The 15732-nt window shown below is 37.7% G+C and overlaps 1 protein-coding gene across 7 annotated transcripts in view; it reads right to left on the bottom strand.

The window, feature by feature from the left end:
- Nucleotides 1-15732, bottom strand: part of AP3B1 (adaptor related protein complex 3 subunit beta 1) — a 346462-nt gene that overhangs the window by 116324 nt on the left and 214406 nt on the right. For all 7 annotated transcript variants that reach the window (XM_073344162.1, XM_073344164.1, XM_073344167.1 and 4 more), the window contains 4 exons: nucleotides 11834-12010; nucleotides 4502-4688; nucleotides 3383-3513; nucleotides 766-868 (listed from right to left, as the gene is read on the bottom strand). In XM_073344162.1, coding sequence (XP_073200263.1) covers nucleotides 766-868; nucleotides 3383-3513; nucleotides 4502-4688; nucleotides 11834-12010 — 598 coding nt within the window. The remainder of the gene's footprint in view (nucleotides 1-765; nucleotides 869-3382; nucleotides 3514-4501; nucleotides 4689-11833; nucleotides 12011-15732) is intronic.

The following is a 15732-nucleotide window of genomic DNA, read 5'->3' as shown; positions in this document are numbered from 1 at the left end:
GAGCCATAGTCGTATGAATTCATTGCTTCATTAACTATAGTATTATATATTCATATTTAAACAGCATGACAGGGGAAATATTTAGTTTTATTTTATTTATTTATTATTCTCACATCAAAATGACTGACCAAGTATTATTATTTTATCAACTACAACTGGTTAACAACAAAGTAAAAGCATCCCAATTGGTTAATAATTAAATTACACGGTTTTAATATCATGTGCTGCAAAGGGCTGCAGGATACATATTAAAGAGCCACTTGTGGCTCTCAAGCCTCAGTCTGAGTATCGCTGCACTATAATGTAGCTGGGTATTAACAACATGCCATTGCATGTGGCCAAAACAGGTACCTCAGTAAAAGCCAATTAAAACACCTGGGATCCAATCCTGAGAGATGATAAATATCTGTAACTCCCCACAACTATGTCTGTAGACATTTTTATTCCTAGACAGTATGCACATTTGACTTCAGTGGGTTGCAGAACCTCTCAAGATCAGTCAAGTTTGATAAGAGTAACGCCTTTCCATGTATTTTAACTAAGAAGCAAAGTAAAGTCTATTAAACTCATATAATTTACATACTTACAGATGACATTAGCCATACAATTAGTACTTATCACACAGCTGCCATGAAGTTAAGTGTAAGCATTATTCCCCCATTTATACATAACACTGATGTTTTTTAACTGCTCCAGCTGTAATAGCACCACGTTTTGAGGGTATGATAAATCAAAAAGACTTGTAATTAGTAGCCATATACATACCGGTGTCAGTAGTACTGGCTGATTCCTCCTCTGAATCAGAGTAAAACTTCTCTGTAGGTTTCTCTTTCTTTGCCTTGCCTAATGCCACAGACCATTCTTTTCCCTGTAAGTGAATTACAAATGTTTCTGCATATGTAAACTTAAATTGAAAGTATTTAGTAAAATAATTGACTTCTATATTCAGTTATGTAGAAAAAGAGACAATGTGGTGAAGAAAGCCAATGGGATCACAGACTGCCTCCAAAAAGGATTATTATATGTAAGATAAGGCAAATTATTATAGATTGTATTATGATAAAACCAGGAGTACTAGATCACTGGGTCCAACTGAGCTCAGCTTTCCATAGGCCTTGAGGGAATAAAGAATGAGAAAGGTGACTATACACCACCTTCAACGCCCCCAAGTTTTAAGTGTAATCTTAGGGCTGCAACTATCTTGTTCTAGGCTGCCATGTCCCCCCTAACAGGCAATTTTTACGCACCAGAACACATATGTTCTGGCCATATCCTTTCCTCCTCATCCAAGTTCCCTATACCATGGGAGAGGGAGGGCAATAGAGCAGTGTAGGACCTGTGGAGGATTGCTGTAGCCTGGGAAAAACCCTCTGATAGCCAGCTAAGCTAGTAGAGTGGTGCAAGTCAGTTACACAGTGGTGGCAGTGATTTGGAAATCACATTAAAATTTAGAGAACAGGAAGCTATGGTAGTAGGGTTGGAAGCTATTGAAATGTATGAACACAGGGATCACAGAGACTTGGTTAAAGCTCAGTACAAACATGGGTACTTCTGATAATGTTTTTTTCCTCAGAGTAATCTACATTTGAATTCTCTACCTCCCAATTAATATTCATGGGAAAAACATGAACATTTACTTGGATATCAGTGGTACCTTGAGATGCTTAACCACTCAGGTTCTCTCTCATACATAGTATTAAAGAGACTGCAAAACTGGGGTCAGTAAAGAATTTTCCCAAGGACATACTTGGCAATACCCTTGGAGAAGGACTGTCATGTGTCAAGATCCCTGAGCGGTTATCTATTAGAAACAAGAGGATATATCTCACATGATCAATTTCCTGTGATTGCAGCAGCCAAACACCTTACTATCTTCAATATTAGGTGTAAAGATGTCTTCACACCTTCTTTCAGGCCCTCCTCTACTCCTTGAATGCCCTTCCTGAGCTGATTAGCTTTCCCTCAGACCCTCTTCATTCAAGTCCCTCCTTAAGACCCATTTTTGCTGCAATTTCAGCTGGAATAGGAGCAAACAGATCATCCATTTACTAAAGAAGAGATCCCAACTCTTTACAACATGCTATGCCCTAGCCCTTGTGACTTACCTTATTGGCTGCCTCATTGTCCCTGGCTGTCTTACTGCCTGCTAAGTACATCATGTTTAATTTAGCTTGGCAGCTGCTCAGGACGGAGATCACACTCCTTTACAAAAAGACGACGAGTACTTGTGGCACCTTAGAGACTATCAAATTTATTTGAGCATAAGCTTTCGTGGGCTACAGCCCACTTCATCAGATGCATAGAATGGAATGTATAGTCAGAAGATATATATATATATACACATACAGAGAACATGAAAAGGTGGAAGTAGCCATATCAACAGCAAGAGGCTAATTAATTAAGATGAGCTATCAGCTGGAGAAAAAAACTTTTGTAGTGATAATCAAGATGGCTCATTTAGACAGTTGACAAGAAGCTTTTCTGTTTTGGTGGCTGTCTAGCTCACCTCTGATGTCATAATAGTAATTTACACACACACACACGATTTTCAAAAGTGCCTGAATGATTCAGGAGAAGTCCCACTGACCGAATGGGACTTGTGCTCTTACTCAGGTGATTTTGAAAATAAAATCCCACCCATCATATATACATGTGGAGCCTAGAAGCTGCATTAAGGATCAGGGCCCCATCATGCTACTTGACATACAAACACATGGAAAACTAGGCCCTGTTCTAAGTTCACAATTTAAGCATGAAATTAGTATGAAGGTGGAAAACTGATTCTTAATTCAAAAACTGACTATCCCATCAGAAGATGAAGAAAAGTGATACATTGTGCATTTTAGGTTTTCTGAATAGATTTTGCATACCATTGTTTCTTTCCCCATCTCCATTATACTATGAAAAATATGCAAAGGACACATTCATGGTTTATCTTTGAGTCCTCTGTTTGCTCTTGTTTATAATGATACTTCCTTATTTTCTTCTGTTTAGGCTTAGATTAGATTAAAGGTTATATTAAATGGGAAGAAGTTTCATTTACTGCAACTTCTACACCATCAACTGCAATCAAAATATTGCTGCACAACTGACAAAAACTCAATAAACCAAGGTGAAGAAAACTCATGGAAGTGAGTAAAAAACATCCATGAGGAAGATGGAAAAAAGGAACATTTTCCATGAGGAAACACACACTGCATCTCAGTGGGGGAGCATCTAATTTTTTTTCCTCGGATGTAGGCCACATAAGATGACTGGATTCAATTTGCAGTTTACACAAACCAAAAGAATAACTTAAAACCATTTCTTTTATATAACACAACTATTTTATCTTAAATGTCTACAAATACGTTAAGCAAAGTTACTCTTAATGTCAGCGTACCAACTCAATTACTTCAACATTTCGCACTGATGGGTCAGGCGCCACCTCTGGCCAATTAGATAACTCCAGGTACCCAATGGCTTTGGTGTTCAGAGTATGAGATAAGGTGCCAAGCTGGAAACGATCCCTATCTATTAAAAAAAAAGGGGAGGGGAAAAAATATACAAACAACATGAGCTCTATATCACAAAGAGCAATCTTAATCATGGCTAAAGGTAATTGGCATTATATTACCTCAAATGTCATGGAATAAATATAAACTAGGAAGCTCTTCATAGGTCAAAAAACTGATTTCAGTCCATAGATTACAATAATCTCCCCCATAATGGTCAATAAAAAAGCTAATCAGTCAGTGTATTTAGAGGTGTTGCTCTGAAATGTAGCTTCTCTAAAAATTACTTTACTGTGAATATTAAGAATGACAGCACAGTTAAACAATCCATATACATGTCTTGGCACAAACACATCCAGAATTGTAATAGTTTTTTTTTCAAACTGAAGCTGCTTTTAGAGCTTTAAATCCTGGATTCAATAACTATATACAAAATAAAATGGCAAAGAAGCAGCACAAGATTATATTTTTAATTGGAACAATAACTTTTTAACAGGAAAGAATCCTATATAGTAGTTTTGATTTTTAAAAATACCTAGGGAAAACAAGTATCAGAGAAATAGCCACATCTGAAAAAGAACCTGAATAGATTACATTTTTATTAAATTTCATATGGATAATGCATTAACAATAGTTACACTAACATCCCTCTATTAACGTGGACAATCTTGCCGAGTGGCAAAGACATCTCCCTAAATAAAAGAGAAGTTTACTCTTACGTGAGATGTATACTTTCTATTATTCAAACCAAATTTAAACCCAACATGAATAGAAATTGATAAACATGTTCAGGATTATCAGGTAAATATGATATGTGGGCAACATACAAACCAAGATGTTATTATGACTTTAAACCTTGCTTGTTGAAAAACAAGTGATTAAGCAAAGTGCATACTGTTCTCATTTGTATTTTCTAAGTGACACAATTTTAGGCATATTAGAAAGAGAATATGCTGCCACATTGCTTTAGGCAATCAACATTCTGCAGATGATTTTGGCAGTCATACCTTTAAAAGGAGACTCAAGCAATGGGGCAGGTTTCTGTGCCAGAAATATTTTTTTGGCATATTTGCTTAAAGCTCCACTCTTCTCATTCGGAACAATAAGCTGCCTAATAAATCTTGTACGGTCTCTGATGTCGTAGCTTTGATCATACTTGCTGAGATTTAATATGTACTGTGTAAGCAATTTTGTCTGCGGAAAAAAACAGGACAAGAAGAGAATACAAGTTATTTATGATTATTGATAACTCTGGATAAACATATTTAAAGAGGTAATAAAAATGAATGGTTATGTCAAACAAATGTTGTTCCATAGGGAATATGCATTTCTAATGCTGCAAATGGAATTTTGAAGCCAAACCACATGTCCTCTTCTGTACCGGGGAGGTGAATGCTGAGTACTGAGAAGCAGCCATGTGCTAGATTATTAAACTGCTGAAGTGGAAAGAAAGGCATCATTAAAAAAATAATCATATATGGCAAACCCGCTGAAGGGTCTACGTGAGGATAATGAATGTGGAAATACAACTAAAAACATGGCACTCAAAACTTAATCGGAAAAATATGCAGGACATCAAAACATCAGAGGGTATTAGGGGGCTGGCAAACTGCTTCTGCTGAGGTGTGTTTTATGAAGAGATACTGTCCCTGGCATAAGCAGTGTCTGCACTCTGACTGCACTCAGTTACTTTACCCTGAATTATGACCCATTAAAGCAGACACATGAATCACTGAACTGGATTACTGCAAATTATTTGCAGTGCATTTAGCTGTTACTTTTTCATAAAAGCAAGCTGCTGATGCCCTCTAAAAACCAGGATAAAAGACTTCTTCCATTTTTTTCTTGCAGCTTAAAGCCTCCAGTAATATCGGTCATTTATTTATTTATGTAAGGAAGCAACTTATATTATCGCAGCTTTTTACAGCATAATAGGATTTCCTAATTCGATGTCTGAGAATATTAACAGGAATTGAGTAATTTTAATAATTCAGTTTAATTTAAATAAAACAGAGAAACACAGGGAACAGGAACATTCTGCTGCAAAAAGCTTAGATTTGCAGAACATGGTGTAAAGAGAGTAATACTGTACGTAGAGCTCCAAACCACTTATATAAATACATTTCCAAGCCATTAAAAGAGAAACTGCTAAAAATAATTTGATCTGACAAATAAATACATTTTCAGTGCATCAAATCAAAACTGATGAATAATGAAGGATTTTTTTTTAAAAAAAAAACCCTAAATTTGTCAAAGGGAATTTTTTAAATTGAGAAACATAAGCTCCTTGCATATTTTATTTTTTGCTATGCATTTAGCTTTATTTTTGTGCTGTATTGTAACAATAACTCAAGAGTTTTATAGTGTGGGATAGAAACTGATACCATACAATGCATGTCTAAAAATGTCAATGTAAAGTAAAATGTACTAGAAAAATGCACTAATAATTTTCACTGTTATAATGAAAATAGGGTTATATGACTTTCCACAGATGCATACATTTTTTCTGAATGATTTTGATTAATTGGTGTAAAAATGAAAGAGTAATAAAATCACAGAGAGGAGAACTTTATTTTTCCTCTAAAATGGTGTGGGCTATGTAAATATATCACAAGATGCGTTATGGTGTCAACAAAAGATCTGAAAAATGATGAATTTCCAATGATGAAAAGTATACTTAGTGTTTTCTCTTTTAAGTGGGCTCTTCCTCTTTTCCCTTCTCCACTTTTATCAGCCTATGAAAAGGCTTATCCTCTCATGCTACTGTATGAACTCTGGAAAAGGGATAGTGCTCTTTATTTTGTAAAATTTGTATGATATAAAATGAATGTTTTTATTATGATATACATAAAGTAATAAAATTGTAACCTTATATCAGACAGAAAACACGTAATCATCTGGACTCATGCAATGTTTATGCTGTACAGTCCAAACGAAATGCACTGTCTTGGAAAGGGGGTTCTCAGGTGCCAAAGGTTAAACTAAATCAGGTTATCCCTTCTGCAACATTTGCTACCAGGGCTCCCGGGCTGTAAATTAAAACTAACCCCTTCTCAACCTGCCAGAAACTCCAAAAGAACAGAATGGAGAAAATTACAGCCTTTAATTGTAAATTGCCACTGGGGCACATAGATGGAGACAGCACTATATACCTCCTTGCACCAGTATTGGTGAATAAATTTGGTCCTGTAAGGTTTAGTTTTTGCCTACCAGCAGAATCTTTCCATTCAAAAAAGAGATTACAGAATCCCAAAGTCTACAATTAACTTCTATGTCCTACAGTCATAATATAGACACAACAAATTTGGATTCCTAGAGCCCCACAAAAGAATGCTTTAGGTCTCCAAGTTTCCTTCAAGAGCAATGACTTGTTCAGAGCATCATATGCAGCATTCAATATAGAAATTTGCACAGAAAGACTAATTTCTCTTGTCCTGTAACAAAGCAACCAAACTTTCTAGAATATATGTGGAGGTAAATAATAAACATAATGGCTTCTGGGGGAGCTCGGGACCGCTGCCTTGCAGCAGGGTAGTGGCGTATGGGCTTCTGCCCAGAAAAGGGGGGTCTCGGGGCTTCTGCCCCATGGGGCACATCAGCCGGGGGCTAAGGGCTTCAGCTTGAGCAAGGCTGAAGCCCCGAGCCCCAGCAGATGCCTCCCATGGGGCATAAGCCCCAAACCCCAGCAGGTATACCCCAGCTCTTGAACTTCTGAAGATGGTCATATGTAGCTCGGAGGGTCAGTAAGTTTGGCCACCCCGATCTAGTTTGACCTCCTGTACGTCACAGGCCACCACAGTTTACCCAAATACCCATATACTGAAATCAATAACTTTAGTTAGTCTAAAGCATTTCAGTCCTCACTTACGTGCCACTGGCAGAGAAGAGACCAAGATCGACTAACGCTTGAGGCCTTGCAATGCCAGGGAACTGATTGGGTGTAATACAGCCAGATCATCCCAGCAGATGAGCTTTACTCCATGCAGCTGAGGAAGGCAAAAAATCTGCTAATCTGACTTTAGGGAAAGTTCTTTCCTGACCCCAAATCTGGCGATTAGTTTGACTCTAAGCATGTAAGCAAAATACACAAGCCAGGCATCTAAAAAAGAGGATCTTCTGTACCACATCAGAACATTGGTTTCACCCTGCCTGGTGTCCCTTCTACAGAGGAAGGCGAAAAACAGAATGTGTATGGTCAATTGTGCAGTCAGGAGGAATCCTTCCTGAACCCTGTAAGTGACCAGCTGAAGCCCTGAAGCATGAGATTAGATTAGTCATTGTCTCAATGGAGAACTGTAAGTGTTACAAGCATATTGAGGGCAATGCAGGCAATCTTGTTCTCCCTATGGCTCGGGAAGGAAAGAGATCCAGGGAGATTCCTAAAAAATTTGGGGAAAGAGGAAATTTCATGCATAGTAATTGGACATATGTCTAGTATATCAAGAATGTTGGGGTGCTATTCATAACAAAATGTAACATTGTTGGGTATACCAAATGGTATTTATTAATCTCTCTGTTGCTTTTTAGTGAAAGCCACACTCAAGAAAATACAGAAACAATCTCTGATACATTAGTAGCCACTAAATAACTGATAGATTCTCAGTTGAAAAAGAAATCATATCCTTCAAATCTAGTGATATATTTGTGCATTGGAGGCTGCTTTCTCCATGACACCTGCTGAAACAGCTGAGGGAGTCTGTTGCGATGCTGAGTTTTATTTATATTGGGAATGCTCAAAGAGAAATTATTTTCTGCCATTTCAGACTAACCTCTTGGTCACTTCCTTCTATGAGGGTTGAAGGTTAACGGAATATACTATGACCAGATTCTCTAAATCTGAAGCAAGAAATGAGGACGTGTTTGTTCTTATTTGACCATTTGTTTTGCACCAACATCTGCTTCATATTGGTTCTACATCTGAAGAGATTAATTGTTCCAGTTGTCAGCAGATACGGAATTCCCTTGTGAGAAGACTGATTCCACAAACATTTCCTGAAATTCTCTGAAATTGAAAAGTATCTAAGTCCAATTTTGAGAAGACAGGCAAGGAAGGAGCTACTGTGCAGTTGAGAGCATCAATTTGCAATAAGTAAGACAGCAAGGCAGCTGAATGGCTTTCCTGCTGGAAGGACAGGGCTGAGAGGGCATCTGTTTCAGAGAAAATTTTATGTGGAAGATTCTCTTCAGGCAAGTACATATGATTTTTCTAGAGCACTGAAGTGAACACTTAAAATAGACAGGATCGAGAGCACTCTTGAGAATCGGTGATAAATCCCAGTCTTTTTAACATTGAGCGTGTGGAGAAAGGACTCAAATTCAAACATAAAAACATTGGCAGGACAATAGGCTCCTTAAGATAGAACTTCTAACTCCACCTTGGAAAAACCTTTGGATGAGTACATAGCGCCAATTTATCTTTGCAAATATGGTGTATCTTTGCAAAATATGATCGCTAAAGCATAAAGCTTATTCGCTCTGAACTGAAACCATTGCAATCAGGAAAATGATCTTCCATATAAGAATCCTGAACTCTCACGTAATGAATGGCTCAAAATACATTAGTTTTGTCAGTACCTCATTAGTACCCCATTACACTGAGGGTTTTTTAATGAATGGTCAGAACATGTCAAAAGCCCCACATTAACCTGATTTCCCCTCCACTCTCCCCCAACCCCCAGAACAAAACTACACACTGATCTGGCTTCAACTAATTCGTAACAGGCTAAAATAGTGGTCTTATCACCCTGAGATGTAGTGAGTCTAAGTTAGACATAGGCAGGTGAAGAAGATTGTCCAGCATTTTTAATTCAGGATATTAAAAAAAGTCCACATAGGACTGTTTGCACAACACTGTAAGCCTCCATCTGGAACTTCAAGCCTTTCTTGTAGATGGCTTCTCATAGGACAGGCGGCCTTTAGCTACCTTTTGGAGATGGTCATGCCTATGGAGCTCTCTTATGTCATTAGCCATAATACCAGAGCAAGGGCTCCCAGTTTGACATGGAGCTATGTGACCAACTTCTGCATGATAATCTGAAGCCATTCAGCCAATGAAATTTGCTTTGGTTAGCTGCAACAAAAATGAGAACCTTCCATTTGGAACTATTAATCAAACCTTAGTCTCTCCAGGAGTTTTGTTATGAGCAGCACTGGCGGAAAAAACATACATAAGCATCCTTCCCCAGTGGACACAGAAAATGTCCTTTGCTAGAGGTCCCTCCTCTAGATTCTCTGAGCAGAATACTAGTAGCTTTTTGTTTGGGTGAATGGGGAGGCAATCCAACTCCCATGTCACAACTGGATACAAATCTGATCAGTCAATTTCTGATGTAGACACAATTTATGAGGATCTATCACAGACTGACTCTGTTTGCAATTGTGCTCTCTTCCCCTACTTGACAGCTCCGAACACCTGCAGGATTACCCAAAAGAGGAAGCAAAATCTGGTGCCTCCCCATTAGTTGATGGAAAAAAGGATAGCGCGATAGCCCATTTGAAACAGGATAGTCTTTTAGGTTACCAGGTCTTTAGTGTATTCAAGACTGTCCTTATTTCAAAATCAATGCCTCCCTATAAGAGTAAAAACATTTTAGATTCTTGGACCTGTTACTATAACCACCATACCTAAGGTAAAAAATTAGCATCTAACTTTTATACAGTGTTTTTAAAACTAATGAAAATAAATATGGTTGAGAAATGCAAGGTAGACAGAAATTTTGTTAAAGCCAGAGTCTGTTACTATGGTACAATAAACATAGGGTCATTTTATTGTCAGAAAATCTGGTGAAGTGTTTATGTTGTTATGCTATGAGAACGTATGTTTTCCTTCAAAAGGTCTGACTTCAAAATACAGTAGGATTTTCCAAAGAACACAATTTGAAGAGCTCATAAGCTATTTTTTGAGGAAGATATTCCCAAAACTATGTATCTTCCACTTTTTAAAATAAGTTTGGGCTCTTAAACTTTTCCCTACCAGGACCACCTTGGGACTCCTAAGTATGCTGCTTGCAGAACTTTTATGTTTACAGCATTGCCATGGATAAAAGATTATTCTCATTTTGTAAGCCCATAACCTTTTACTTGAAGAATTTAGTTAGTTTCTTTCTTAAGGATGGCTGGTGGGTCTCCAAATGGATCAATGCTCCTTCCTCTCAATGGCCATATGCATACACCAAAATCCTTTGACAACTACTGTGACAACTCTTTTGAAGCCTGTTTGAAGCCTGGCAAACAATCTGATGCATGTTCTACTTTGAGTCCACTAGAGAAGAAACTCAGAATTGCAAGTGGCAGATCCACAGAAAAGGGGAGAAAAGGAATAGGGTCAAGCCCACCTTGCTGTTTAGCTCCCTGGTATAGTGCAGGGAATATGCCCTGCAACCCAATTAACTTCCTGTTGAGTGGAAAGCTGGAGACCAAGAGGCATGCAGGTCTGGAAGGACAGGGAGATAGAGAAAAACTTCAGGCAACTGGCTATAGAAAAGTGGACAACTTTCATGACAAATGTGCTCCATTTTGTAGCTTTGTGAAAAAATGCTATATTCCGTGGCCATACAATGACAATTCACAAGGCCTTCATCAAAGATGAATGGGGCAGTTCATACCTCTCCATTATTTTTTCAGGCTATCTGCAGATTCAGGCAGGCATAAGTGTATCCGTTTATATTCAGTTCAAGTTTTTCCAATTATCTCTATGACCGAAGGGCTAGAAAAGCTTTTTTTTTTATATGAAATGACAGGGTAAGGAAAGGGAAGTGGTCATTGTGACAGTTTTGAGGTAACTGCACCTCTGACCCCTGTGTGGTCTGCTAAAGGATGTCCCCTTAGGTGCCCTGCCTCCAGTCATCACCTCTCTACAGGCAGAGTCCTGAGACTCTGCCTCTACTGGAGATTTAGGTTCGTAGTCCCCCTGCAATTCACTGTTATCCTAGCAGATCTGACCTGAGAAAAAGGCAAGAGGGATTTTAGGATATCTGGTGGGAGGCAAAGCATGGTCCCAAAAGCATGTGAAAATTAGCAAAGCAGTTTGCTTTGGAGTTTTACGTTCAAAAAGCATTAACCCAAACAACTGAAAATCAAGGTGGGTTTGTCAAATTCCCTGCAAATGGAATTGCTACATTTCACACAACCCTAGTGCTAAGGCAACAAATACACTGACCTCCTGTTCTGTGTGCTACTAGTTTTGGGTCCAGTCAGTGATGCGGTAGTAAATTTCCACATGTAAAGCTTGCTTGTTTTAGATCTATATGTAAGAAATGAGTGCTAATCCATGCAGAATGCAAAAAATATACTTTCCTGTGGCAGGAAAGGATCCCTTTTTTATATAGTCTTACGCTTACCTGTTTTGAGTTGGTTAAATACAGTTTTGCTCCCAAATTTAAGATCTGCAGCTTCACAAGGTCATCTTCATTAGTGAAGCTCTTAGCCATCTTTCTCAAAACATCAGGTGCAATCTTTGGAACTCGTTCACAATACTCCCCAGTAAGCCAGAGAATGCTGGCTCTAGCCACAGGAACCTAAGTGATGAAAGAGTTAAATATATATTTCACAAATATACTCATTTGTAACTTTAATTTGCTACTGAATATGCATATATATAAGTATACAAGTAATCAAATATTTACTACTGTTACTGTGATAATACTAGAAGCCCCAACAAAGATCAAGACCCCATTATACTAGACATTGTAATGCATATAGTAAGACAGACCCTGCTCCAAAGAGCTAAGAAGCTAAACAGACAAGTAAGATGAAGGGCACTACTGGAAACAGAGGGACAGTGATACCATGACTTGCCTATGTTCATAGTGCAAGTAAGTGGAAGAGTGAAGAACAGGACCCAGGTGTGCCCCATTCACCACACTGTCTCTCTTTCCAACATGACCTTCAATGGTATGGTGTTAGGCATTTTATCCATAGCTGTGTAAACAATGTTTGTTTGGTGGGTTTTTTTGTTTGTTTTAATACAATAAACTCCCTCAACTCCAGGTCTGTTTTGAAGACGCAAGAGACATTGCTCAGGTAGTTGCTAGCCTTCCTTTATAACCATTTTTTAAATTCCTCTCACTTCACTAAAATGACAATCTGCCTGAATTTTCATTAAAAAATTATCTTAAATAGGATAAAATTTTTCTCAAAAGTCTGAGGCAAATTGGACATGGAATTTGGGAGAGATGAGGGCTCAAAAATGAAACCATCTCACCTCCTGAATGTTTTTCTAACATTTTTGATGCCCACAGCTACAAAATATCGTGGCCAGAAACTCCAAACTGTTTTTAGTATAAAGAAAAGGAGTACTTGTGGCACCTTAGAGACTAACCAATTTATGTGAGCATAAGCTTTCGTGAGCTACAGCTCACTTCATCGGATGTGCCACAAGTACTCCTTTTCTTTTTGCGAATACAGACTAACACGGCTGTTACTCTGAAACCTGTTTTTAGTATGTTGGTTTTCATAAAGACTGGTATCTTTGACCACATTTGGTTGGTCTGTTGGTAAAACAATTCAAAATGCTGGTTATTAAAGGAAGTTCTAGTGTATAATATGGATTCAATGATGACTTCATAAAGGGAAAGTAGGAATATGCCAAATGGGGTGAAACTGGGAGTGGTTAGGAGTTAGACGGAGAGAGTTACATTCAAGGAGAGAGGTGCCATGTAGTCTCCTACTGTCAACTTCAAAACCTGCACCACATGCCTCCCCAAGACATAGCTCTCCTCGCACAACATGGGAGAAAGGTAAGGGGTGGAGGTGTCTGTTGTGTGCCTAATACAACATAGGAAGCAAATGTAAGAAAGCTACATGGAGGAAGTAGAATTTTTTTGTAGGTAAAAGCAAAGTCCATCTTTGCACATCTTGAAAGGAACAGTGTCCCTGTACAGCATGCAAATTCTATAGGGACTCTTCTCACTAAGCAAAGTTTTAAAACAGTAAAAAAACCCAACAGATTTGCTGCATGGTAATTGCTTTATAACACTTGTGCTTAATAAATTATTACGACTTCGTAAAGTGTTTTTCACTGCAGTAATGTACAGATATTTTCAACCTTAACCCCACTTCAACTAGGTTTTTGGTGCTTGAGACTAAATATTACATGCAAAATAAAAAATAAATCTGTGTTACTGCCTCATTTCTCACCTCCTCTGCTCCCTACTTTCCCAACTTGTGCATTCCTTAGGCAAACTCCCATTTAAGTTAGTTGAAGTTTTGCCTTAAGTAAGGAACACAGGATTGGAACCAAACTTTGGAAAGTCAAAGTTCTGAATATCAAAGCAGCAACAACCACACCTCCTTGTGGATATGTTGTGTTTTCTTTTCCAGTGTATGGCAATAGGGCAAAAGAGCTAATATATGTATGTGCAATGTGGCATAATTACAGCAAGAACCAGAACATTGACTTTGCTATCTTTTATGCATTTAAAAATCTCAACTATAATATGGCATTAACTAAATTTATACCAATGCCCCCTCTGCTCCACTTTAACTATATTCAGTCAAAGAATGCACATGACAATGCCTTTGAAACAAGGATTGCATCTTCCTATAGTATCAGAACACTACACCAAGAATTATATAACATATTTAATCACAAATGGATACATATGTAATTTATAAGTAACTGACCTCCATTAAGGTGAATGGAGGGTAGGGTAGTGGGGGCATAAGGGAAGGGAGGAAGAAATCAAGCCCAGCACACTTCTGAGAGTAAAATGACAGGAGGAAAAAGTTTAGTTCTGAAGCAAGAGTGCTCAGGAAAAAAGAAAAGATCCTTCAAAAAAGCAAGTTTGAGTCCTCAGCAACAGGATAAACCAAAAACCCTCTCTCTCTTAATGAAGTGAGTTGATTAAGGATCGAAACCAGAACTGTAGTAGATATTCATTTTCATCTGTTAGCATTCTCAAAACTCAGAATGCAAACAAACTCATGGAGGTCTCGGGAACAGTGATAAAAAAATATAGACACAGGCCAAGGTATTTTATTCTATACTTCATATAGTTGCAACTATACACATCAATAAAAACAGAACTAAGTGTGTTATGGGAAAACAAAGGATTCCCACCAACGAGGAGGAATCAAATAGATTGTGGCAAAACAGAGCAGTAAGTTCAACAAAAAAATCTCAAAAGCATAAATGAAAAGTCCAAACATTGAAAGATATGCAAGCTAGGGTTAATGTAACTCCAAAACAACATAATGAAGGAACCATAAAGCCCTAAGATATGGCATATTTTCTTGCAACACTGACAGTATTTCTAAACTGTATTGTAGTCTAATGGGCGAGAGCAAGGAGAGACATACTGAACAAATGTCAAGTGAAAAAGTTTTAAATACAGTTAGAAAATATATTCATGTAATGTGATAAGACTGATGCCATTACTGTACACCAACCTCAGAAGGGAAAGAGGTTATTTCTAATGTTCCAAAGGTTACACTGCATTAAGACCTTACTCCCAATCTATTATTTTAAATTGGGCTAAAGAATAGTAATTGAGTGGTACATTAAATTTTCCAGTACGGGGAACAGTTCAAGTTGCCTGCAGTACAGATAGATACCTCTAAATAAGAATATATGGGCAACTTCAGATTTCAGTTATGCTAGATTTATTTTTCTTAAATATTTCATTACATACTTGTTAAAAAAATAGAATTTTACAGGAGACCACCAACTATGCTAGTTTAGGTAGCTGCATCAGAGAAGCCTTTTTGGCGTATAGTTCCTCTTTCATGAAGCAAAAAAGCCACTCACACAGCAGACCATTTCAAATATATTGTCAATTATCTGAGAAAATTCAATTTAATACCTTCTCTAAGTTAAACAGGGCCTTAAAATTTGTAACCACTGAGATATATTTAAGCCAATGCATTTATTTTATTCCTTCCAAAGCCTTTTCTGTTAAATTATTAAAATACTTCGCACAACGTAACTATTAATGCAAGAGCTATAGCCACGTAAAATAATTTTTGAAATTCAGATTAAAAATTGCACCAGAATGAAGCTTCATTTGAATAAAAGATAGCTGATGTTTCATCTTTTTGTTTCTCTTTTGACCAAGGTGGTTAGCTTGCTATGTAAATACTGTGTACATTAAACACAGTTTTGTGCAACAAGGATCAATATCAGAGACTGTTTGAATCAACCCCAAGCGAAAGCCATTTTAATGAAAAGTATACATGGAACTGATGAACCCAATGTTTCTGTGTCAGTGGATTCGTTAGGGGTCAGAATCATATAATATTT

This window comes from Lepidochelys kempii, chromosome 5, assembly GCF_965140265.1.
Source record: "Lepidochelys kempii isolate rLepKem1 chromosome 5, rLepKem1.hap2, whole genome shotgun sequence".
Lineage (NCBI taxonomy): Eukaryota > Metazoa > Chordata > Testudines > Cheloniidae > Lepidochelys > Lepidochelys kempii.
Note: the sequence above shows the minus strand (reverse complement) of the source record. Positions and strands in the feature narration are given on the sequence as shown.